Genomic DNA, 25,947 nt, shown 5'->3' with positions numbered 1-25,947 from the left:
CAAAATGAGTGTTTTCTAAAGTCTTTTGTTTTAATAAGACTGCGAGGAAAGGTTATTTTTTTTTTAAGTTTTGCAATTATATTCAGTTTATTTTTGGAAAAGTATTTTGTATGAAGATAGGTATGAGCTGCACCATCTTAGCAAAACTATATATACAAACACTTTCTGCATTAAACAGATAATCTGTTACTAGATAAACAAAAAAAAGGTACATTGTACAAAATTTTAGTTAGAATAACTAAGCCCATAACAATTTCCAGACTGGGAAATCAAAACATGAGTGGCCTCAACCAGCACATTTCTTTCAAAAAGACTCAACATAATAGAACTTTACCTTGCTGCTCAAGCAGAGTATTCTGTCGCTTCAGATCATCAATGTCCTGCTGATGTGTGTGGTTTTTCCGTCGCATATACTGAATATACTCTGTGGCTTTATCTAAGATTTGGGCACGGGATGCCTATTGAAACAAGTTTCAGTAAAGTGCAAGTTAAAGCTATTGAACTGCTCTGCGTGGCATCAATTCAAGTTCAAAATCATTTCATCAAGGAAGCAAATCGTAGTTACTATTCAACGACAAAACCAAACGAAACATTTGTTACCAAAAGAACCACACAATGCAGATTTTTAATCAATATGGACTTAAACATGTGAAATAGATGAGCTTCCAGTACTTGAGTTTATCCAGTGAGCACTGAATCAGACAAGCAAGGGTGTAGGTTCAATGACCGTTCTATGCCAAGTTACTATTTAATCTGGCAGGAGGGACGGAGGGTGGCAGGCCAATACAGTTGGCCTAACAAGAGGAAAATAAGCTCTTCTCTTTTCAGAGAAGTCCACAAATGAAAATGGATTCGGTTCCCCTGTTCCAGGTCCAACAGTTGGTGATACAAGGCTCACATGACAACTCCTTGTGAGGTATTGGAATATAACTGGAACTCAGACCTATATCAAAGAATCTCAAGTCTTCTAGAGGAAGGTAGGGAAAAGAAAAAAAAACAGGTGAAGTATCTTAAAATGACACACCATATTAGTCTTATTCAGTTATACACACTTGTCTTGTACCACAGGTACATATTGGATTGCAGCCTAAAAAATGAATGTTAAAAACAAATCTTTACGAAAACAGTTATGAAAGTATTTATCATTTATAAGTATTTATGAATTCTCAATGATGCACATAATATCCCTATAAATAATGGTCTAAAAACAAAACACTAACAACTGCTTTTGCGCCAATCTGGAGTTAGATACCCCTTTCCCATGGTTAATGCACACTATTCTTATCCTTCCTAAACTAATATTGCTCATTATGGTGTATTCATGTCTTGTACAACTATGTTGCATGTGCCAAACTATCAAGTATCTTGCCTGAGTTACTGAGACTGACTGCATTATTTTGCCTTTCTTCCATATTGCTCTACTTCTAGTGGCTCCGAGAAACATTGCTATTGTATTTAATTATGAGTACCATATTGAAGCAGTTAGGAATACCAAAAATACGACCAAAAAGCAAAAATGATGCAAAAAGAGATTTACACACCCATCAATATTGAAGCTTCTGTTCTACAAGTACTCTATTAAAAATGGTCATATGCTGTCAAATTCTTGTAGTGAAGACTATCTTTCACGATTAGGACCTTTATTTGTTCTTCCTTTATAGCTACATATCGTAAAATTATATCAATATTCCCAACAAAATGGGTAGTAGCCAAGCAATTATAAAAATATATAAATGCAAAAATTAGTCAACAGTTCGCCAACAAGAACGATCATTTAGTCTTTATTCAAAAGCAAACTGGAAATCAAAGAATCACACCTATAACTAACCAATGTTGCCATATACCTCAAAAAGTTAAAGAAAACCATGTTTTCGGAACAAGGCAAACATGTTGCAATAACCAGCACTACCCCAAACTCCATTTCTCACTATCTATCTCCACCACAACCAAATTTGTAAAATGCACTCTCATGGTGACACTTAACCTTTGCAACCAAGAAACAATTAGTTTTGAATTCTAATACAAGTTTCCTTGCTGCTGTTGCTATTATAAACATATTGAACAAAGATCTTTCAGTTGGGAAAAAAGTTAATAACTTTCCAGCCATGTTCCACTAACCTCTACTTTGAAGTTCTTACATGTGTACACATAACTGTCGGCAAATTGAATGGGGGAAAGTCTAATCTGGCAAAATCCTTAGTGCACATTTTGGGTTAGCCTTACGATATTTCATCTGGTACAGTGATGCAGGTCACTGCAAGCAGTCTGAGCATGTTCGATGCAGGAGTGTGTCTACATTGTCTAATAATTATGCAAAATGTACTAGTAAGCAGGTTAAAAATATTACTTGTAATTTAAAATAAGTGTCTCGACTGATTCCTGGGATAAGAGGGTTATCTTACGAGGAAAGGTTAGACAGGTTGACTCTGCATTCATTGGAATTTAGAAGGATGAGAAGCGATCTTAAACACAAGATCCTGAGGGGACTTGACAGGGTGGATGTTGAAAGGATGTTTCCCCTTGTGGGAGAGAATAAAACTAGGGGACACAGTTTAAAAATAAGGGGTCTCCCATTTAACGGAGATAAGGAGAAATCTTTTCTGAGTCATGAGTCTGTGGAATTCTTTTTCCCCCCCCAGAGAGCAGTGGAGGCAGGGTCATTGAATGTTTTTAAGGTAGACTGTCACAACCTGTAGTTATTTTTGCTCCTCAGATTAAAAAAAGTGTGCGCGCCTTTAAGACTGTTATAAACAGTGCACCTTTAAGGGAGAGAAGGTTCTGGAGACACTGTGCCACAGCTGCATTTGTGTTAGCCTGGGCAACAGCTGGAGAGAGAGGGGTCACGTGGCAATATTTCCACTTGGCTGTGTGAGGAACTGGCAGAAACCAGTTAGTTCGGAGAGATCTTCCAGCGAGGTGCACTGTTTATTCTCAGCAGAAAATTCTACAAGGAGCTAGAAGCTAAGTTAATTCAGAGTAAAGAAAATCATTTGTATTGCTGTGCTCATCGTTCAAAGAACTGTTTAATGCTTGCTGCAGCCGAAGATTTGAATGCCTATCTGCTGAAGGACTATTTGCATCAAATCCACGTGAAGACTGAGTGACCTTTTGACTAATTTCACATAAGACGAACTCATTCACCAGGAACGTAACACGCAAAGACTTTATTTTCTTTATTCTTGACACAGCTAATTTTTAAAAACTCCACTTTTAAAACCGGTTAACTTAGGTTTTAAGCGAGAGAATGCGAGAATTAGGTTAAAATAAGTTATAAGCTCTTAGACACAACTTTACCTTCATAGCATTTAAGGTAGTTTTTTTTTAAATAGTTAATTTGTTGTCATCTGAAGATACCTGGTTTGGCCAGTTTCATTCTGGGGTTACTAGAGTGTTTAATTCAGCGTGAAAGCTCAATAATATGCTGCGACCTTTGGAATGACGGGACTGAATTGACAGTGCGTTGCTCACGCAGCGGTCATAACAGATTCTCGACAAACAAGGGAGTCAAAGGGGGTAGGCAGGAAAATGGATTGAGTCCACAAACAGATCAGCCATGATCTTATAGAATGGCACAGCAGGCTCGAGGGGCTGAATAGCCTACTCAGAGTACGTATATTCATAAAGAATATGAAATGCAAAAATTCACAATAGGGCAAATATCACAAAGTGATGGCCATAAACAAATTAATCTTGCACAACCACTTTTATGCTAATCTGGATTTAATTATTGCCTTTTCCCCTAGTTTTTGCATATTACAACCCAGGGATCCAACAGAATTCTCTGGTGATCCGAACTGGGAATCTTGACTTGAGTGCCCGCACGTGCACTTTTCCAAGTTTGTCAAAGGTAAAATGCTCCATGAGACGAGGCTAGTTGATTTCAAAGTAAACTACACCAATTTAACCAAATCTCACTTCTTTCCTTGAGAAATGGGAAAATATGATAAATCTTGCAGCCTGCCCCTTTTGTGGAAGGGGGGGGGGGGGGAAAAACTTGATTTTGGTATCCCCTTTGATTATTTCCTACTGCAAAAATTGACTTCCTGCATTTTAGTTCCCAGTCGCAGCCTTACATCTCATTGTCCCTTTACTCTGTTACACAGGAACAGGCATAGGCTATTTGGTCCCTTGAGCCTGTTCCAACTTTCACCAAGATGATAGCTGATCTACCTGCCTTGGTTCTGTAACCCTCAAAACTCCTTAATAGATGGGAAGTTCTTCAGTGTCCTGGCCAAAGTTTATCCCTCAAACATCACAAAAAAAAACTGCCATTTTATTTTATTTTTATTTAGAGATAAAAACCAACATTGTAAAAACCAACTTTGATTACTAGCTTTATACTATATAACATAAAATTTGTATGAGTATTTTGTGACTCATTCACATTGAATGAAACAGGAATAAAAGGATCAGAACAGGGGTGGATCATTCAGCCAAATCGAGACTGTTCCACCATTCAATTAGATCATGGCTGCTCTATATCTTAACTCCATTTATCTGACTTGGTTCCATATCCCTTAATCCCCTTACCTAACAAAAATTTCAGTTTTTAACATTGCAATTGACCTAGCCTCAGCAACAATTTGTAGTTATATAGCTCCTTTAATTTAGTAAAACATCAAGGCATTTATCAAAACAAAATTCGACACAGACACAGAAGTAAATATTAGGGCAGATACCAAAAGCTTGGTCAGAGAGGTATGTTTTAAGGAGCATCTTAAAAAGGAGCAAAGAAGGGTGAAGGAGGTTTTCGGGAGGGAGTTAAACAGATTGGGACCTAGACAGCTGAGGGCATGGCCACCAATGATGCAGTGATTTAAATCAGGGATGCTCAAGGAAGTCAGAATTGGTGCAGTGCAGATATTTAAGGTTGTAGTGCTGGATGATCTCAAGTTTACAAATATAAATGTGGGAGGCGAGCTAGGAGTGCATTGGAATAGTCTGGCCTAGAGGTAACAAACTTGAATGAGGATTTTGGCGGATGAGCTGAGGCACAGGCAGAGTCGGACAATGTTATGTATAGAAGGCGGCATTCTTTGTGAATGCATGGATGTTTTGTTGGAAGCTCTTCTTGGGGTCAAATATGACACCAAGGTTGCGAACAAGGTTGACAGGGAGAGGGATGGAGTCAGTGGCCAGGGAAAGAGTTTGTGAAGGGGACTTAAGGTAATGACTTCAGTATTCCCAATATTTAGTTGGAGGAAATTTCTGCTTATCCAGTACTTTTTGGGAATGTTCCACTACCCTTTGAAGTAGTGTTTCCTGACATCACCCCTGAACTGCATAGCTCTAATTTTAAAAGGTTATGCCCCTTGATCTTGAAATCCCCCAGAGAAAATGGTTTCTCTCCACCAACTCTTACAAATCTTACGATCTTAAAACACCTCAATTAAATTATCCTTTTTTATATTTAAGGGAACATAGGCCTAGTCCATGCAACCCGACTTCATAACCCTTTTTGCCCCAGTATGATTCTGAATATGCTGCACCCACTCCAAAGCCAATATCCTTCCTGATGTAGTGCCCAGAGAATATAATCCTCCACAATGCTCTGTACCTCTGTAACATGACTTCTAACCCTTTATAGTCCAGCCCCCTTGCAATAAAGGCCAACATTCCATTAGTCCTCACAATCATTTTTGAACCTGTCCTCTAGTTTTGAGATTTCTGTACTTGGACCCCCGAATATCTCTGCTCCTTCACAGTGCCTAGCTTCTTGCCATTTAGAAAATACTGTGAGCTTTCTTAGCTCCAGATTCGATGACCTTTCACTCTCCCACATTAAACTCCATCTGCTGCAGTTTTGCCCACACACTTAATCCATCAATGTCCCTTTGCAATATTCAGCTCCCATCTAAGACAACTTCAATGCAATAAAATGTCCTAAGGCACTTCAAGTTTACAATTCTGCGAGCGAGGTGTCAGCTGGGAAGGTGAGTTTCAGTTTTAAGTAACTTACCTTTTGTTTCGGCGGACATGGGGACTGCTGGGTAAGTAAACTTATATTCGGGCAGTGGCTAAACCCGAAACACTACACGTGTAGTGTCTCCCACCCATCCTCCTCCTCTAACCAAAAAAAAAGGACTCTTGTGTGGAGGGTTTGGTAAGGTAAGGTTTTCCATTATTTTTTTTTTTAAATCTCTTGTCAATTTAGTGCAGAGGGGATGGAAGCTAGGGCAGTTGCATGCTCCTCTGGCAGGATGTGGGAGGTGAGGGTCACCACTGGTGTCCGTGCTGACTTCACCAGAGAGAAGTGCACCCAACTCCAGCTCCTCGCAGACCGCGTTAGGGAACTGGAGCTGGATGAACTTCGGATCATTTAGGATGCTGAGGGGGTGATAGAGAGCAGTTATGGGGAAGTAGTGACACCTAAGTTACAGGATAAAGGTAGCTGGGTGACCGTCAGGGAGGGAAAGGGAATAGGCGCACAGTGCAGTGATCCCCTGTGGCCGTTCCCCTCAATAATAAGTATACCGTTTTGGATACGGTTGAGGGGGACGACCTACCGGGGAAAGCCACATTGGCCAGGTCTCTGGCACTGAGCCTGGCCCAGTGGCTCAGAAGGGAAGGGGGGAGAATAGGAGAGAGATAGTGATAGGAGATTCAGTGGTTAGAGGAACAGACAGGAGATTCTGTGGTCGCGAACGCGACTCCCGGATGGTATGTTGCCTCCCGGGTGCCAGGGTCAGGGAGGTCTTGGACCGAGTCTACAGGATTCTTAAGGGGGAAGGGGAGCAGCCAGAGGTCATGGTACATATCGGTACCAATGACATAGCTAGGAAAAGGGATGAGGACCTGAAAAGCGAATATAGGGAGTTAGGTTGGAAGCTGAAAGGCAGGACGAGCAGAGTAGTATTCTCAGGATTGTTACCGGTACCACGTGCTAGTGAGGCTAGAAACAGAGAGCGAGTGCAGCTGAACACGTGGCTATAGAACTGGTGTAGGAGGGAGGGATTCAGTTATGTGGATCATTGGGATACCTTCTGGGGAAAGTAGGACCTGTACAAGAAGGACAGGTTGCATCTGAACTGGAGGGGCACCAATATCCTGGGCGGGAGGTTTGCTAGAGCTCTTCGGGAGGGTTTAAACTAGTTTGGCAGGGGGATGGGAACCAGAGCTACGGATCAGTGGATGGGGTAGCTGTTGAACAGGCAGATACCGAGTGCAGAGAGTCTGTGAGGAAGGTTAGACAGTTGACAGGGCAAAGTTGCAGCCAGTATGATGGGTTGAGGTGTGTCTATTTTAACTCAAGAAGTGTCAGGAATAAGGGTGATGAACTTAGAGCATGGATCAGTACTTGGAGCTACGATGTTGTGGCCATTACGGAGACGTGGATATCACAGGGGCAGGAATGGATGTTGGATGTTCCGGGGTTTAGATGTTTCAAAAGGAATAGGGAGGGAGGTAAAAGAGGTGAGGGAGTGGCATTGCTAATCAGGGATAGTATCACAGCTGCAGAAAGGGAGGTCGTCGAGGTCTACTGAGTCATTATGGGTGGAAGTCAGAAACAGGAAAAGGAGCAGTCACTTTGTTGGGAGTTTTCTAATAGACCCCCCAATAGCAACAGAGACACGGAGGAACAGATTGGGAGGCAGATTTTGGAAAGATTAGAGATACAGCACTGAAACAGGCCCTTCGGCCCGAGTCTGTGCCGAACATCAACCACCCATTTATACTAATCCTACACTAATCCCATATTCCTACCAAACATCCCCACCTGTCCCTATATTTCCCTACCACCTACCTATACTAGTGACAATTTATAATGGCCAATTTACCTATCAACCTGCAAGTCTTTTGGCTTGTGGGAGGAAACCGGAGCACCCGGAGAAAACCCACGCAGACACAGGGAGACCTTGCAAACTCCACACAGGCAGTACCCGGAATCGAACCCGGGTCCCTGGAGCTATGAGGCTGCGGTGCTAACCACTGCGCCACTGTGCCGGAGAAGGTGCAGAAGTAACACGGTTGTTGTCATGGGTGACTTCAACTTCCCTAATATTGATTGGAACCTCCTTAGTGCAAATAGTTTGGATGGAGCAGTTTTTGTCAGGTGTGTCCAGGAAGGTTTCCTGACTCAATATGTAGATAGGCCGACTAGAGGGGAGACTGTGTTGGACTTGGTGCTTGGCAACGAACCAGGCCAGGTGGCAGATCTATCGGTGGGAGAGCATTTCGGTGATAGTGATCACAACTCCGACCTTTACTATAGTCATGGAGAGGGACAGGAGCAGACGGGATGGGAAAATATTTAATTGGAAGAGGGGGAATTACAATGCTATTAGGCAGGAACTGGGGAGCATAAATTGGGAACAGATGTTCTCAGGGAAATGCACGACAGAAATGTGGAGGTTGTTTAGGGAGCACTTGCTGCGACTGCTGGATAGGTTTGTCCCAATGAGGCAGGGAAGGGATGGTAGGGTGAAGGAACCTTGGATGACAAGAGATGTGGAACAACTAGTCAAGAGGAAGAAGGATTTAAGGTTGAGGAAGCAAGGATCAGACAGGGCTCTAGAGGGTTACAAGGTAGCCAGGAAGGAACTGAAGAATGGACTTAGGAAAGCTAGAAGGGGACAAGAAAAAGTCTTGGCGGGTAGGATTAAGGAAAATCCCAAGGCGTTCTACACTTATGTGAGGAACAAGAGGATGGCCAGAGTGAGGGTAGGACCGATCAGGGATAGTGGAGGGAACATGTGCCTGGAGTCGGAGGAGGTAGGGGAGGTCCTAAATGAATACTTTGCTTCAGTATTCACCAGTGAGAGGGACATGGTCGTTTGTGAGGACAGCGTGGAAGAGGCTGACATGCTCGAACAGGTTGAGGTTAAGAGGGAGGATGTGCTGGAAATTTTGAATGATATGAGGACAGATAAGTCCCGGGGCCAGATGGGATATACCCAAGGATATTACGGGAAGCGAGGGAAGAGATTGCTGCACCTTTGGCGATGATCTTTGCGTCTTCACTGTCCACTGGAGTAGTGCCGGATGATTGGAGGGTGGCAAATGCTGTTCCCTTGTTCAAGAAAGGGAATAGGGATAACCCTGGGAATTATAGACCAGTCAGTCTTACGTCGGTAGTGGGCAAATTATTGGAGAGGATTCTGAGAGACAGGATTTATGATTATTTGGAAAAGCATAGTTTGATTAGAGACAGTCAGCATAGCTTTGAGAGGGGCGGGTCATGCCTCACAAGCCTTATTGAATTCTTTGAAGATGTGACAAAACACATTGATGAAGGAAGAGCAGTGGATGTGGTGTATATGGATTTTAGCAAGGCGTTTGATAAGGTTCCCCATGGAAGGCTCATTCAGAAAGTAAGGAGGCATGGGATTCAGGGAAAGTTGGCTGTCTGGATACAGAATTGGCTGGCCCATATAAGTCAGAGGGTGGTAGTAGATGGAAACTATTCAGCATGGAGCTCGGTGACCAGTGGTGTTCCACAAGGTTCTGTTCTGGGACCTCTGCTCTTTGTGGTTTTTATAAATGACTTGGATGAGGAAGTGGAAGGCTGGGTTAGCAAGTTTGCCGATGACACGAAGGTTGGAGTTGTGGATAGTGTGGAAGGCTGTTGTAGGTTGCAACGGGACATTGACAGGATGCAGAGCTGGGCTGAGAAGTGGCAGATGGAGTTCAACCTGGAAAAGTGTGAAGTGATTCATTTTGGAAGGTTGAATTTGAATGCGGAATACAGGCTTAAAGACAGGATTCTTGGTAGTGTGGAGGAACAGAGGGATCTTGAGGTCCATGTCCATAGATCGCTCAAAGTTGCCACCCAAGTTGATAGGGTTAAGAAGGCGTATGGTGTGTTGGCTTTCATTAACAGGGGGATTGAGTTTAAGAGCCGCGAGGTTATGCTGCAGCTCTATAAGGCCCTGGTTCGACCACACTTGGAATATTGTGTTCAGTTCTGGTCGCCTCATTATAGGAAGGATGTGGAAGCTTTAGAGAGGGTGCAGAGGAGATTTACCAGGATGCTGCCTGGACTGGAGAGCATGTCCTACGAAGAAAGATTGAGGGAGCTGGGGCTTTTCTCATTGGAGCGAAGAAGGATGAGAGGTGACTTGATAGAGGGGTACAAGATGATGAGAGGCATAGATAGAGTGGATAGTCAGAGACTTTTTCCCAGGGTGGAAAGGGCTATCACCAGGGGGCATAATTTTAAGGTGATTGGAGGAAGGTTTCGGGGAGATGTCAAAGGTAGGTTCTTTACACAGAGAGTGGTGGGTGCGTGGAATGCGCTGCCAGCGGTAGTAGTAGCAGATACATTAGGGGCATTTAAGCAACTCTTGGATAGGTACATGGATGATAGTAGAATGAAGGGTAGTTAGTTTGATCTTAGAGTAGGTTAAAGGTTCGGCACAACATCGTGGGCCGAAGGGCCTGTACTGTGCTGTACTGTTCTATGTTCTATTTACTGTGCCACCTAATTTAGTATAGTCAGCGTTCTTGGATATATGGTTCTTTATATTTAGGACTTAGATAAAAAGGAATAACGAAAAGCCAACGCCCCATTACTGATCCCTGGCTGCACCACAGGTATTATTGCCAATTTAAGTATATAATTAATAGCCCTATTAATGATTCTATTAGTGATCCTGTGAAGAAACAACCGACCGTGACGGTATCAATTATGTAATTCCACAAGCTGGTTTCCACACTTTAATACAACCTTTCAATGCCTGCAGCTTTTTAAAAAACTTGAGTGAATTCAGTGTTAAAACAAACAAATCAAAATTCTTGACATGAAGAAACATCATGGTACTATGTTGAGATTAATGGAATTGTGGCATGGAGCATTAAAATCAAGTACAGTTACTTAAAGCAAATATACCATTGGACGTTCATGGACAGGATCCATTTTGAGTTCGTCACACTTGGGCCACTCATTGTCTCCATCTCGACTTTTCCCATTGAGCCACAAAGTGCAGTTTCACTTGGCAGGGACAGCAAAATATCCTGATTACTCTACCCACAACCCCACCATTCCACAAGATGTAGTCTTCTGAATATATCAAGGGCTAAAGCATTTAAATTTCAATTAACATTAGAAACCCCATAAACTAATTGTCAGGGGCTTCGGCTCCAATAATTTTGGCTCTAACGCAAAATACTTCCATCCCTAACAAACTGAAAGAATTTCTTGCTCTCAACAAGAATAGCAATATAGAGTGGTTTACTACAGGATAATAAATTGATTCAAATATCATTCTTCCTTAAAGAACTTTGCCCATTACAGTCATCTACGATAGACTGTTTTAAAAGCATATGTAATATACTGAATCCTCTCTGGCATGTCACAATTACAATTCTCCCAATTTAGTTATAGCACAATAAACTCCAAATTATATGTACACAAACTTTTTTTTTAAAAAGACAGACAGTCACTGGCCTAGAGCCTGAAATTTACCTAATGACCTGGCAATTACCTCAGCATTTTATAACCAGCTATTATCTATACTTTGTTTAGAGAATGGTTTGAAAGGAATAGGTCATTTAGCAGCTAAATCATCACAACTATGCTCCAGACTCTGGCTAGCCATGAACTGTCATGTGTTTGTGTAATCTTGAGCAACACAATAAGGTTGGTGGATTCCAGTTTCTTCAAGATCTCTAAAAGGTTTATTAACAGCTAAAACTAATACATGCAATCCAGAGCAAACTATATACAGAACCTGTGTCCAGGGTGTTGCAGTGCAGAGTGTCTATGGCTGAGAGTCACAAGACTACATCCTGGTAGTTCTTAAAGTGATAAAACAACATTCCCTTGTCCCCCCGAAGATAAATCATGTACGCTACAAGTAAAAATATATAAAATAGGATATCAAAATTAGTCGTTTAGTAGTACAGAACTTGAGTATTGCTGAAAATAGAGAGACATGTCGTCAAAGCTTTTCCTTTTGCACTCATCAGGACAATCGCAAGAATAATCAATTTAAGGGAAAACAACTTATCCTGCATGAGAAGAGAGTGCTGATTGGTTGACAAGTGAATTCTGGTAGAGGCGTTGCCATGGCGAATGCACCAGTTTACAGTGACTGACAGGTAACTATCAAGCTTTATTTAAAATTTAAACTAGGCAGCTTGACTCTGGTCAAGGCATTGCACTTAGAGAACAGTGGTAGAATCCGACAGAGTCAGCATGGATTTACAAAAGGGAAATTATGCTGGACAAATCTACTAGAATTCTTCGAGGATGTCATAGTAGAGTTGATGAGGGGGAGCCAGTGGATGTGGTTTATTTGGACTTTCAGAAGGCTTTCAACAAAGCTCCACATAAGAGTAAAAGTAAAGCGCATGGGATTGGGGGTAGTGTATTGCGATGGATAGAAAATTTGTTGGCAGACAGGAAACAAAGAGTAGGGATAAATGGGTCTTTTTCCAAATGGCAAGCAGTGACTAGTGGAGTACCACAGGGATCGGTGCCAGGACCCCAGCTATTCACAATATATATTAATGATTTAGATGAGGGAACTAAATGTAATATCTCCAAATTTGCAGATGACACAAAACTGGGTGGGAGGGTGAGTTGTGAGGAGGATGCAGAGAGGCTTCAGGGTGATTTGGACGAGTGAGTGGACTAATGCATGGCAGATGCAGTATAATGTGGATAAATGTGAGGTTATCCACTTTGGCAGCAAAAACAGGAAGGCAGATGATCTGAACAGCTATCAACAGAGAGGGGAATATGCAGCGAGACCTGGGTGTTCTCGTACACCAGTCGCTGAAGGCAAGCATGCAGGTGCAACAGGAGGTAAAAAAGGCAAATGGTATGTTGGCCTTCATAGCGAGAGGATTTGAGTACAGAAGCAGGGATGTCTTGCTGCAATTATACAGGGCCTTGGTGAGGCCACACCTGGAATAGTATGCGCAGTTTTGGTCTCCTTATCTGAGGAAGTATGTTCTTGCTATACAGGGAGTGCAGCGAAAGTTTACCAGACTGAATCCTGGGATGGTGGGACTAACATATGAGGAGAGATCGAGTCGGTTAGGATTATATTCGCTGGAGTTCAGAAGAGTGGTTTGGGGGGGGGGGGGGGGAGAAGAAATCTCAGAAACCTATGACGTTCTAACATGACTTGACAGGGTAGATGCAGGAAGGATGTTCCCGATGGTGGGCGAGTCCAGAACCAGGGGTCATCGTCTAAGGATACAGGGTTAACCTTTCAGTACTGAGAGGAGGAGAAATTTCTTCACCCAGAGAGTGTTGAGCCACTACCACAGAAAGCAGTTCAGACCAAAACATTGTATGTTTTCAAGGAGTTAGATATAGCTCTTGGGTCTAAAGGGATCAAAAAGGATATGGGGCGAAAGTGGGAACAGGCTGCTGAGTTTTGGATGATCAGCCATGATCATAATGAATGGTGGAGCAGCCTCGAACGGCCAAATGGCCTACTCCTGCTCCTATTTTCTATGTTTCTTTGAGCCAGTCGTCTCGTTCGCTCTAGACCCAAATGGCCTTGAAGTTATGTTAAGACGTCCTGTCGGAGCCCTTTCGGCACAAACACTTGTTTTCCTTTGACTGCCTCAAGAAATGGAGTTCATCTCTATGAGGCCAAAAGCATCTGAGTGTTTCTGGCACCTCTTATATCAAGCCAACCTTTGATGAAGACTCTCCAGTGCCTTCAGTTGTGGGTCATTGGCTGTTTCGGATTGCAGTTGGTCCCAATTTGCGCTGACCAAAATGCAATGAATTGATTTTGAGTACATCTCCCACCTTGATGATCATACTGTCTACTTGTAGATCCAGTGGGATCTTTTCATTCTAGCAATCTGCTCAACATATCCGAGGTGACCATTTTGGTACCCAAGTCATACCCCTGTACTTGCACTCGAAGTCACTGTAGTCAGGGTGATGCACTTGTCAATGGCTTGCGCCAGATTATCTCCAGTGGTTGATGATCAGTTTCCACAGTGAACTGTTTCCCGAACAGGTAGTTGTGGAACCTTGTGATCCCAAACACCTAAGCAAGTGTTTCACACTCTGTTTAAGTAATTGGATTGCGTTGAGGATAAACATTTGGATCTAGTTTACCAACCTGCAGGATGCATGCTCCTAGCCCTGTGAAGCGTCAACTTCCAGGATTGTCTTCTTCCTTGGATAACAGTATGGCAGAGTACAGGTTTCTGCTGGCAATGCTTGTTTGAGAGACTAACATATGCTGATGGTCCTCCTGCCACACATGCTGCATCTTTCTTTTAGGAGCTCTCTCAATGATGCTTTGTCAGAAAAATTTGGAATGTACGGTGCCAAGAAGTGGAGAAATCCAAGGCATCTCTGCAGATATTCCTTGTCTTGTGGGGTTGGCATAGGCCTTACATATTCGACTGTCTGGGTCAGGATGGATTCTGCAACCTGAACAAACAGAGCCAAAGAAATTGAATTGACATTCACCTGCACTTCTTGCTGTTAAAAACAAGCCCTTTGCGATGAATTATTGCCAGTGAATGAAGATTTTGATCATGCTCTTTACTTTTGCCCATTTCCACAATATCAGCAGTGCATGTACATCCAGGCACGTTTTCTGTAATTCTGTCCATTTTCTGCTGAAACACGTCTTGACTGTGATAAACCGAAGAGTAGTCTCGGGAAGCAACATCTTCCAAATGGTGTTCTGAAGGTGGAGACTTCCTGAGATTCCTTAGCTAGGTGTACCAACCAATATCCATGTTTGGCATCCAACTTGGAGGAGAATTTGGTTCCTGTGAACTTGGGAATCAATTCCTCTCGTGTTGGAATCTTGTGGGGGCATCTCTTTAGGGAAAGGGTTAGACACCTCAAATCTGGACATACCCTAATTGCTCTATCCTTCATTAGCATACACGTAATTGAACTACACCAGTCTGTGTGATGACGCACACGACGGATGATGCCACTGCATTCCATGTCATCTAGCTCGCATTTAAGCTTTTCCTGTACGTTGCATGTTGCACTCTGGGAGGGTTGACTGACTGAATTGCATCCTCTGAGGTGAAGTATGGCATCACCTTTGAAATCTATGGTGTCGAACCTGTCCAGGTACAACTGTTGTAAGTCCTGGACTGACTGGGTACCCTTGGTCTCTTCTGCTTTAACGGGTACCTCGGTGATCTCATGGATAGTCACAATGTTGAGGTCCATATATGCTGGTAGCCCTGCCACTGCAGGTCTGCTCGTGTCTACTAGGTAAAATATTTGTGGTTTCCATGTCGACTTGCCATAGCTGTATTGCATTGTTAGTGTGCCACTGCAAGGGATATGGGTAACCCATTGTGTGCAGTTAATTTTGTCAGTTGTACCATTAAGTTTCCAACAATCCTGTATTCTTCAGGATTCCGACTGGCAGGATATTTGCACGATCTCCTGTGTCAGTCCTGAATGTGTTTGCCAACTTTGTTTGGGCACATATCAATAGGAGCAAAAGCTTCAGTTGTTTGACTTCAACACCATGTGTCAGGTTCACAATGTGAGACGCCTGCTCATCGCTCCACTGTCTCGTCTCAGGTCTATTTTGCTGTGGACTTGTGTATCAGCTTGCATTTCCGCAGGTCTCTGGTGCTCTCCTTGCTGCTGCTGCGTTTGTGACTCTGGCTGCGCCTTTGGAGCCAGACTTCTGGCATAGGTGGGCCCAGTTTCCTTTTGCACGGCATGCCTTAGAGATTTTGGAATGCTGGTCAGTTTCACAGTGAGTGGGACAAACCACACAGTTAGCTTGCTTTTTGATCTGGTTACTGTGCCGATACTGCCAGCTGCACCAGTACTTGCAGATGCTATTGTCCGGCTACAATGGCTTCATATTTCCTGCCATATTCTAGTAGCACATCAAGGCTGTGACCTTTCTCCCCCCCCCCACCAAAAAGAGGTTTTTTGAAACACTAATAGGTGTTGAGAACCAGCTCGATTATTTGCTCCGACAGTTCAGTTTCTGAAAAATCGCTTTAGTTGCCCTTACTATGGCAACTACTGACAAACTGATCTATGTGGCTGCTGCATGTAGGACATCAATTCCAGGCATTGAATTCTAAAATTTACTCATACCCAAATCTGATCATCTGGAACATTCCATATATTTACAGGATCTTTCTGGTCCTCTTCCATAAGCCAGAGGTATTGACACTGTGTAACCCCTCATTTCCAACTGCTGGCAGCATTTTTACAACCTGCTTCTTTGGTTCTGCAACAGCTTAGTCTATGAGGCATAACTGCATTCTTTTAAAAAGTTTGAACTCGGATAGGACATCAAAAGCCATCCTTCTGCTGTTCTTTTGCCTTTTTGGCACTATGGATATGCAAAGATGTTTCAGTAATCCTATTGCTATAAGGATCTCCATATGTGCTTTCTGCTTTAGATTTCACTTTGTTCAGCTGTGTATGCCTTCAGCACTGTACTTACGATGGCTTTTCTATTGGTGATTTAAAACTTGTTCTATTGACTCTGCACTGTCCCCAATTACAGCCCGCTCTTTTTTCTCTGTTTAAATTTAGGCGTGCTTTTTCTTCATTCAGCACGGGGCTCCCGACAGCCCTTTACATTTTAAATAGCATGGTCCCAACTCAGCTGGCTGCTTGCCCAGTCGTGCCCAGTTCAAATATACTCTGTTTGTGGATTAAGTATGCCTTATTTTCTTCAGTTTTTTGTACTATGGGAACTTTTGACTTCTGGTACTGCTTTTAAATCTTGTTTGCTGTTTCACCTGTGGTCTTCAAGCTTGTATCTTGTCTTTTAAAGAAATAAATCACCATATAATGCATTTCTTTGTGTTATCTTAAGCAACACAATGAGGTCCGTGGATTCCAGTTTCTTGAAGATCTCTAGAAGGTTTATTAACAGCTAAAACTAATACACGCAATACAGAGCAAACTGTATACAGAACCCGAGTTCAGGGTGTTGCAGTGCAGAGTGCCTATGGCTTCTAGTCTCAAGACTACATACTGGTATTTCACTTATTAGCATACTGAGTTCTTAAAGGGCCATCACTCTTAAAGCGATAATACATGAACGGTTGATCTGCCAGTATTGCTGTAAATGATATCTTAAAACACCAATTATTCTTATGTTTAAAAGAATGTTTCCGAAAAGAACTTGGTCTTCAACTTACATTACTGACAGATATTAGCCCCGAATTAATTGGGGTGGGGGATTTGGGGGTGGCTGAGGTTTTACGGGGCAGGGGCGTTTGCAGATTAGCTCATTGAGACTGGGGGAAAACACTCCTGTTCCTCCTTGCGCAGAAGTAGTGCTGTAAAGGCACTTACCTGATGGCCCTTCTCACCTCCTTTGACCTGCTGCTTTCCCAATGCCTGGGAAACATGGTCAACAAAAATAGAAACCCTGTAAAAATAGCACGCAGCTTTCTTAAAAAAGGCAACAATTCACCCACCTCCCGAGAGCGGACTGGTTGCCCGCCCATTGTCTCATCAGTTAAAACCAGAATTGGGTGGGCTCGAGTCCTATTTCGGATTTTTAAACTTTTTAAACCTCTCACCCAAACCAACCCCACCCATTCTGGGGGTTAAAATTGCCCCATTGTTTTTTTAAAAATCTAAAACATCTCACTATTGCTCCTTAACTTAGCTAAGAAGGGGACTACTGTTTCATTTTAGTCTTTCAAAACTTAAGTTATTCTGTGACAATTTGTCAAAAGGCTCAAACATCTTACTTCTGTACAGGTACTTAAATCTCAAGTAAAATTAGGAATATAATTTAGCCTTCACTTGATACGTTGTAACTATATCTAGTGCATGACTAACCTGACAGTGCACCTTAGCCCTCACCTCAAGACTAATTCCTACATCAGGTCATTGAGTGTCCTGGAAATAAATTCACTTTGGACTGTATTATAATTAAAATGAATTAATTTAGAGAGCCACTAATTTTTTTTTTAAAAAGTAGTTTGAGATTTAGCTTGCTTCTTGAATTTTGTTTTAATTTTTAGTTGGATAATTGACATTAGACCCATCAAAGCCATGCTTTCAACAGCCCAACCCAATGTTGTTTCTTCTTTTGATAACGTCCCTTAACACTGCTTGAAGTCATGCAAGCCCTTTTGGATCCATGCGCTTAATCTTCGACAATGCGACTTCAACGCTAATGAAATTTAGAAAGCCAAATGGAATTCACAAGTCACAAGCACCTTGTGAAAGACTCTATGCAGAAGATCCCTGGTTTCAATCTTCAAAGTTCATAAGCAACCCTAAACCTCATCTGCACAGATCACAGCAGATACAGATACTTGATGCAAAAATGGAAAATTAAAAACTCTCCAGTGTGCGACTGTGGTTACCCAGACCAGTCCATGAAACATCTAACCACTCAATACAGATTTACAAATACACAGGAGGCATCAGTAATACACTTCATTATACCTGATGCTTAACCAACTGAATGTAAAATTATATTTGATGTTTTACATCTATATCAGCAATAGGGCGAGATCACAAAGTGTCAGATAATTTTACATAAATATCACTAGTTTAAGCATGCACCCCAACAAGGTAACAGATGTAGGCACAGCAACCGATATTCATAGTAGCTGACAGTTGTCTGTATTTGTACTAATAGTGTCATAAAATAGGGACAGAAAACCAAAAGATCAATTTTCTCTCCCTACATCATTTCAACATAACTAGACATTTCCCATCTACTTTTCTCCCCCAAAAAGTTGTTCTTTTAATTAACACCAAAATACAAATTAAGAAAGTGTAAAAAAAGCGGAACTTAACTAGAACACCGACCTTTTCGCCCTGGAGTGATGGTACGGAGTCACGTAAACTATGAAAGCTGTCTTTAATGTGATCCCTGCGTTTGCGCTCCAATGCATTGTGGTGTGCTCTTTTATCTGCCTGAAAAAAGTGTTACACTACTGTTTAGTTGAGGAATTACTTTTCAGAAAAGCATAAACACAAAAGTTCATATGCATCGCATGTCAATTATATTTAACATTGCTGAAATTGCACGTTACTTTGGCCAAATAGGTTAAATAATGCAACTTTTGAATCAAAGATCAACAGAATCTGAAGACCAAGGGCTTTAGATTTTTTCTGCAAACCTTGTCCTGCCCACGCCCCCCCAACTTTACTGCATCACATATAGGGGCCCTACCGCATCACTTTTATCAAGTCCCAATTTCTATTAATTATCAAAAATTCAGAAAATTCTCAATCCAGGCTACGTTCCATTTTCTGCTCTTCGGCATTTAACACAACTTGGTTCTCATATATGCAAACAAACTTTAGCTGTTTTCGGGTGATATTAATTTCAACAGTCCAAGTTCCTTAGCGAATGAACTTGTTTTCATGTTTTTATTTTTCTTCTTTAGAACGTGTATGCTCACTGCTGCAGAATCAGATTACCATGACCACTGAAGTTCCAGCAATTTACATTCTTAGCAATTTCAGATTTGCTAGCTATAGATTTTATCAATGAACTTCACAGATTTCACAAAGTCCTGTATTTAAAATCTTAGTACACTTAAAGTTCTGATCAACATGCTTAAAAAGCCACATTTTTGGTAACTGTAATTCTTATGGATCAGGTCACTTTTGTGAACTTTGCAATGGAATAGCAGATATTACAATGGTAGAAGAAAACCAGTTATTTAATAAAGTTTTGCTCCCCGCTGCATCTCAAACAAAATATTTTTAAAACATTTCTACATTGGAGAAAAAAGGCCAAAAGGTACTTGAGAAAGATACCATTCTGGTTCACAGCTATTAGGTTAACACATCCATCACAATCAAATCACCTGCTTCCCCATCAGAACAGCTGACATTTAACAAAAGCATTTATCAACAGAGGTAGATAATACTTTGTTAATGAGATGTCTATGATTAACTATAAATGTACACTATTTTAATGAACTAAAAACCCTGTTAACAAGATGAAGCAATGGATAGGGAATGGCACAAACTTTAAGGCGTGTAACTATATGGTCAAAACCAATGCAAATATCCTGTAGTTCAATAAAAATACATCTTTTACTCAGGTAACATTTGTGACATGCTTACATTAAAACTGGCACAAAATAAAATGTAACTTCCAGTTTGGTTAATGGTTTATGCAGTGGTAAGGAAAGTAACAGGCAAATAAAAGCATTAAATGCAGGAACTGTGCTGAGCACACAAGACTAGATGTACACACACTCTAAGAAAAGTGAGTACAGCCATATTGTAGGACAACCAAGTACTACTCTGACTTGATGTGCCATCTTTCAAATTCTTGAACTCAGCCACACCAACCGGGGTAATGGTGGGATGTCAGACACATTCCACAATGTGGAAAAAATGAGGACCAAACATTTCTGGGTAGTTTTGCACATCTAGGGCGGCACAGTGGCGCAGTGGTTAGCACCGCAGCCTCACAGCTCCAGGGACCTGGGTTCGATTCCGGGTACTGCCTGTGTGGAGTTTGCAAGTTCTCCCTGTGTCTGCGTGGGTTTTCTCCGGGTGCTCCGGTTTCCTCCCACAAGCCAAAAGACTTGCAGGTTGATAGGTAAATTGGCCATTATAAATTGTCACTAGTATAGGTAGGTGGTAGGGAAATATAGGGACAGGTGGGGATGTTTGGTGGGAATATGGGATTAGTGTAGGATTAGTCTAAATGGGTGGTTGATGTTCGGCACGGACTCGGTGGGCCGAAGGGCCTGTTTCAGTGCTGTATCTCTAATCTAATCTAGTGATGTCAGTTTAAGATTAGAAGCAGGTATGATAGTGGAAGACTTAATCAATGTGAAAAACAAAAATAACTGCATAAACATTTGAACAGAACTTACAGAAGCAAATTCTGTATCAAAAAAGTTCCCATGGTTCAATTACTTAGCAAACTATGAAGGACATAGTAAATACATAGGGCTTTGACCAAACAGGATGCCAATGTATATTAAGAGTTTGGCCAGTTAATATAAGTATTGACAAACCAAATACTCCACTTTTACCAACAGAACTTCACATTTTATGAACGCTCAACGCCCGCAAGTTTCTTGTTGCAATAGGACCATATTCCTACCTGATTAGCAAACAAAACTGTCTTGCAACTAAAGCCATCAGCTCAGAAAACCTGACAATTGTATTTTTCTGATTAATTTCTAACAAAATCTTTGGTACATTTAAACAGTTGGGAACCAAATGTCCTAATAACTACACCTAGGATTTGCATGGGTATTTTTCCTCATAATTGCAACCATTTGGAACTCAAAATGTGATAAATGAATTGCAGCCTTAGCTCCTTTTAAGTACTAAACCTATTTGGTACAGTAGTATCATAGTTTTATCAAATGAGAATATACTTTTGGGGCACAAAATTTGCTTCCCTCCATAGCCAGCAGTATATACAAGCATTCATAACTAATTTCTCACTATATATAGTACCCCTTAATCCTTCTATTCCCAGTCATATCCCTCACATTTAGAAGGCTCAAGTTCTGATTCCTTTTCCTTAAGTCAAGAGCCATTTACCTTTTGTCTTGATGTTTGAATATTAGTAACAATGAATTAAGACAAAATTTTACTCAATTGTGGTCAATTGGTAATATTTCTCCCATCATTTCCTTAAACATTTCTTACTTCACTTAGTGCAGGAGGTTAGGCAAATAGGTCGCAGACTCTTCCACAACTTTCAGTGCCATTGTCCCTTTGTGCTTAGCTTACAGGAGATGTAACTTGGAGTAAATTTCACCTATTGAGGCCAGATATTCCTTGGGAGGGCTAAGAATCAATGATACAAACACAATGTACAGAATGGAGGACCCAAAAATCAGTCAATACCAGGACTTCAACCCACCAATCAGCAGGGCATTTGGCATCTTAGCTATTTATAAGCAGCTTGGCAGACATATGCAAATGAGATATAGACAGCTGTACATCACAAAAGTGAGGTACAACTTTCCATGATCTCTAACTTGTCTCACCAACTTCTGATACTTTAGAATTTAATATTGCATATAAGCTTGGATCATTTTCTGAACTAAAAAGCCAGTTAGCATCTTTCAAAAAGACTGCTTTTTAAAATGCATCATTCTACTACAGTGACCTGATCAAGAATTAAATACACACTTCCTGGAGTCCATTTTGTGTTACACACAAAAAAAAATTGGATATCTATCTTAATTATTTACATTTGTTGATGATTTTTTTAAAATGTTACTTGAAGAACACGAATAAGGATCGTTTTCAGCAGCTGGTCATCCGAAGCCACTGTATGAAATACGTTTACAGAACTAGAAAAGAGGGAAGGAGGAAAAAAAAAAGCGTCACAACGAATTTCACGTTTATTGCTTTTCTCATTAGTGCAGGTTTTTCAATTTGTTAACCCCCTTTCATGTGAAAAGTGGGAGGAAGACAAGGGGAAGCAGAGACAAAAAATACAAAATGCTAGCGATTTCCAGTAAATGTATTTGTTTGGCTTCATTACAAGAGTTGAAGCTTCGATGCATGTCGATAGGACGCGCTGAGGCTTGTGGGGCAAAATGGACTGTTTTTAAAAACATTACACTCTGAAAAAAATCTCCCAATATAACAAAAGAAAATCGACACGCAAGAGATATAGGAAGATTAAAAACAGAATTAAGACAGCTACGGTTAAACTGCCATATTTAGAGGTGTTTTGCGATGTGGCTGTTGGCCTTTGTAATGTATAATAAAATACACGGTATCACTAACTATCTCCCGAGGCCTCGGTTGGATGCTCGCCCAGAGCCAGGCTGTGTGGAAGGCAGCAGAGGCCTTGACTTACACATTCCCAGTCCCTCCTCACTCTAGTCTCCGAATCTCTCGGCCTCCTACAGTGGGATTAAACCCCCCCCCCCAAAACCCAAGATTTAAAAAAAGGGCCTGAGGCGGGGGGGGGGGGGGGGGAAGGGAGATTGTTTTTATTGATTTTAAGCACAGAAGCAAATTAGTTTATGGGGTTTTCGAAATAGTTTTAAGTATTATTTTTTAAAATCAAGGCGTCGAGACGGAGTTTATGTTAATCCTCCGTTACGTACCGCTGTCTGAAACCTCGGCTGTTCTTCCTGAAAAAGAGACAAGTGCACAAAATGATCACACAGCCGGAGAGTTGGCGCTTCACAAAAAAAATATCGAGAGAGAGAAGGGGAGGAAATCCGTAACTACAGAGAAAGGAAAAGAAATTTCATAATCAGGAGGAAAAAAATCCCAACACGTTAAAAAAAATTTTAAACACAAATTTAATAAAGAAAATAACAGACAAGGCAAGACTTACGTCACTTTCGACCTCGATATCATCGTTATCGCTCATACTTTTAAACCAAAAATAACAAACGCAGCTATTTTAAAACGGAAATTAAACTCCACAGACGCACGCAAATAACACCAATTAATGTTGGGAGGAAAAAAAAGCACAAAACAACGCACACACAAAGTGAATGGAGGAACCAACAGAGATCACTCGTGACTCGAACCCCAACTCCGCCCGACAGGCCACGGCCCCCACACACACACACACGGGACATTTACCTCCCGGCCCCACTACGCATGGGCGCTGGGCACCGCCGGGAGTTGTAGTTCCTTCCTCCATTATCGAGCTGTATCGGCTCGAGGCACATAAACTACATTTCCCATAACAATCTCTTATTTTCGCCCTTCACCGTGTTGGAAAGGGGGGGGGAATACGGCGGAAGTTCCGCGAGACGCCGGATGTTTCACGTTGCCATTGAGCGCAGGGTATTGTGGGAATTGTAGTTTTATCCTCCCCGGGCCCGTCTTTCCCGGGATTCATAGCGGTAGGAGAGCAACATGGCCGCTGGAGGATTGGCTTGATAACAGGCGCAAATTGTTCATGACAGTGAAGGCGAAAGCATTCGGAAGGGGTGATATGTCGCTAAATTTAGTATGGATTCCGAAGTTTCTTTATACCTGTAATTTTCTCTTAAGCGGCTAATTTATTCTGTTTCATGCAAAATATACAAGTAGGTAAATAACTTAGTACTTTGCCACAACAACCTGCTGGGGAATGTTAGATATGTTACTGATACCGAGGTGTTTGTTTTATTAAATTATTGTGTACAATGCAATGGCTGGGATACTGGTCACAGTATCGCTAATCCAACATTTGACCCGGACCCGACAATCTCAGCTTCACAAGATCTGTCGGTTCGACTGACCCCAAAGGACGAAAATAACCTGACAGTCGGAGAAATTTGAATGTACACTAATTCTGAATAAATACCATAAAAACAGAAAATGCTGAGTATTTCCAGTGTTTTCTGTTTTTAGTTTGGAATGAATATTGTTGCACAACTGTTATATGCATGCAGCTTTCGCAGTTTTGAGTATGTGCTATTTGCTAGGATATATCAGTAGTACTTACTCAGCTCCAATGTAGATATGTTTCTTTACACCCTCCAGCAATTCCTGTTTGGTTATTTGAAGAAAAGCTAAAAGAGAAACTTCAAACATTTATACTGACTTTTTAAAAATAAAAAACAAGAAGCTATGTGTAAAAACAGCACCCATTTCAAACATACGCATCTGTTGTAGCTTTTGTTATTTTCTGAATTATAAACATTTGCTTTTTATTGAAAAAAACTTATTTCTCTGTCCTTAACAATATGTGTACTTTTGAAAAGTATTAGAATAGAAACTGGATGATTAATGTTAACAGGTTTACTAGAATTTTTTTAAAATCTGAAAGTGTATCAAATTGAGAGACACAGAAAGACAGTATCTATCCCAATCTGACTTTTCTTCAAACAGGTATGTTGAATTTTGAAAGTTTAGGGGACTGTTGTGACCAGGTGAGAAAAGTGTTCAGGGGTATGTTGCTGACTTCGCCTGGTCTTAATGTAACGGGGTTTAATTTTAAACACACTGTGTTTTGAGCTCCCCTTTTTGTGAATCCTTGTACACAGTTTTCAATTATAAGGCAAAGAAATGAACACACCAGGTTTTCTCAGGTTTAAAGAAGAAAAAATGAAATTTATTAAACCTTAAACTTAAATTCTAATATGGTTCACTCCTACGGATATACGACGCGCCCACGCTAGCATGCACATGTAATGTACACATGCAGATAGGGATAGAAAAGAGAAGAAGAAAAGATAAGGTGGAACAGTTTGAGGCAATATCTTGCTATGGTGCTTTGAGCTCACAGTTTAGTCCTTTTGTAAATGGTCTTGCTTTCATTGGGGCCCAGTGTTCTTGAACCTTGTTCACATAGGAGACTTTTCTCTCTTTGAGTCTCACGTGTTTTCACAAGATTCAGTTCTGTGGGAAGGAGATGGGAGTAGGCAGAAAGGAGAGGCTATAATTCTGACTACACCAAGTGTATTTGTATTAGAGTTTAGCCCCTTGGTGTTTTATTTTTCAAATAAACAGACAGCGACAGGTCTTCTTGTAGGTTTTAAAAACAGTAAGTCAATTGTTTATTGATCAATAAGCCTTACCCTGAAATTGTCACAACCGCATCCATTCACGCATTCGCTCGCGCACACACTCGAGACAGATAGAGAAGGGAAAAAGGAAGGTGACTTTGAGTGGGGTGGGGGGAAGGTTACAATAAATCTGTTCAATTCTCTTGGAAATCGAGTTTTTGATGGATACAGGACTCAGATGATTGTTGATTTCTCTCGATTAAAGGTTCGTTTGGAGACGGCGGGTTACTTCTAGCTCTCACTGCTGTATAACGTAGATGTCGGATTCTCCAGCAGAGCACGTGCTTTTTCAGGCTTGGCCAGAACACAAGCTGTTAGGATGTTTTCTCTCTCTCTCTCGCTCTCTCTCTCTCTCTCTCTTTCTGACTGTCTTTTTTTAAGGCAAAACTGTTATGTCTCACCTCCTGTTAGGAGACACTCTGGTCTCTTCCCATGATGATTGCACAATGGCACAGGACATGGCTACTTCATACCTCCTTTGTTTCAGGGGAAGAGATTCAATTGTGGAAAGTTTTGGGATAGGTGTAGGATGGATTCAATTTACACCTCAGCTTTGAAGATGTGTCCTTTGTCTTTCTCAGACAC

At 41.4% G+C, this 25,947-nt stretch overlaps 1 protein-coding gene across 4 annotated transcripts in view; it reads right to left on the bottom strand.

Annotated features, from left to right (window-relative positions):
• The window catches only part of max (myc associated factor X), a 30,306-nt gene extending 6,882 nt beyond the window's left edge, over window positions 1-23,424 (bottom strand). For 2 of the 4 annotated variants that reach the window (XM_068039471.1, XM_068039473.1), the window contains exons 1-3: window positions 23,193-23,229; window positions 18,710-18,817; window positions 335-458 (exon numbers count right to left, since the gene is read on the bottom strand). In XM_068039471.1, the coding sequence (XP_067895572.1) occupies window positions 335-458; window positions 18,710-18,817; window positions 23,193-23,228 (268 nt within the window). In that variant the 5' untranslated portion in view covers window position 23,229. Of the gene's footprint in view, window positions 1-334; window positions 459-18,697; window positions 18,818-23,192; window positions 23,230-23,344 lie in introns of those variants that run through there. The other 2 variants (XM_068039474.1, XM_068039472.1) reach the window with 2 other exon arrangements.
• Window positions 23,425-25,947: the final 2,523 nt, after the last annotated feature.

The sequence above is a fragment of the Heterodontus francisci genome, chromosome 9 (genome assembly GCF_036365525.1).
Source record: "Heterodontus francisci isolate sHetFra1 chromosome 9, sHetFra1.hap1, whole genome shotgun sequence".
Classification (NCBI taxonomy): domain Eukaryota; kingdom Metazoa; phylum Chordata; class Chondrichthyes; order Heterodontiformes; family Heterodontidae; genus Heterodontus; species Heterodontus francisci.
The sequence above is the reverse complement of the archived record's forward strand: the minus strand, read 5'-3'. Positions and strand labels throughout refer to the sequence as shown.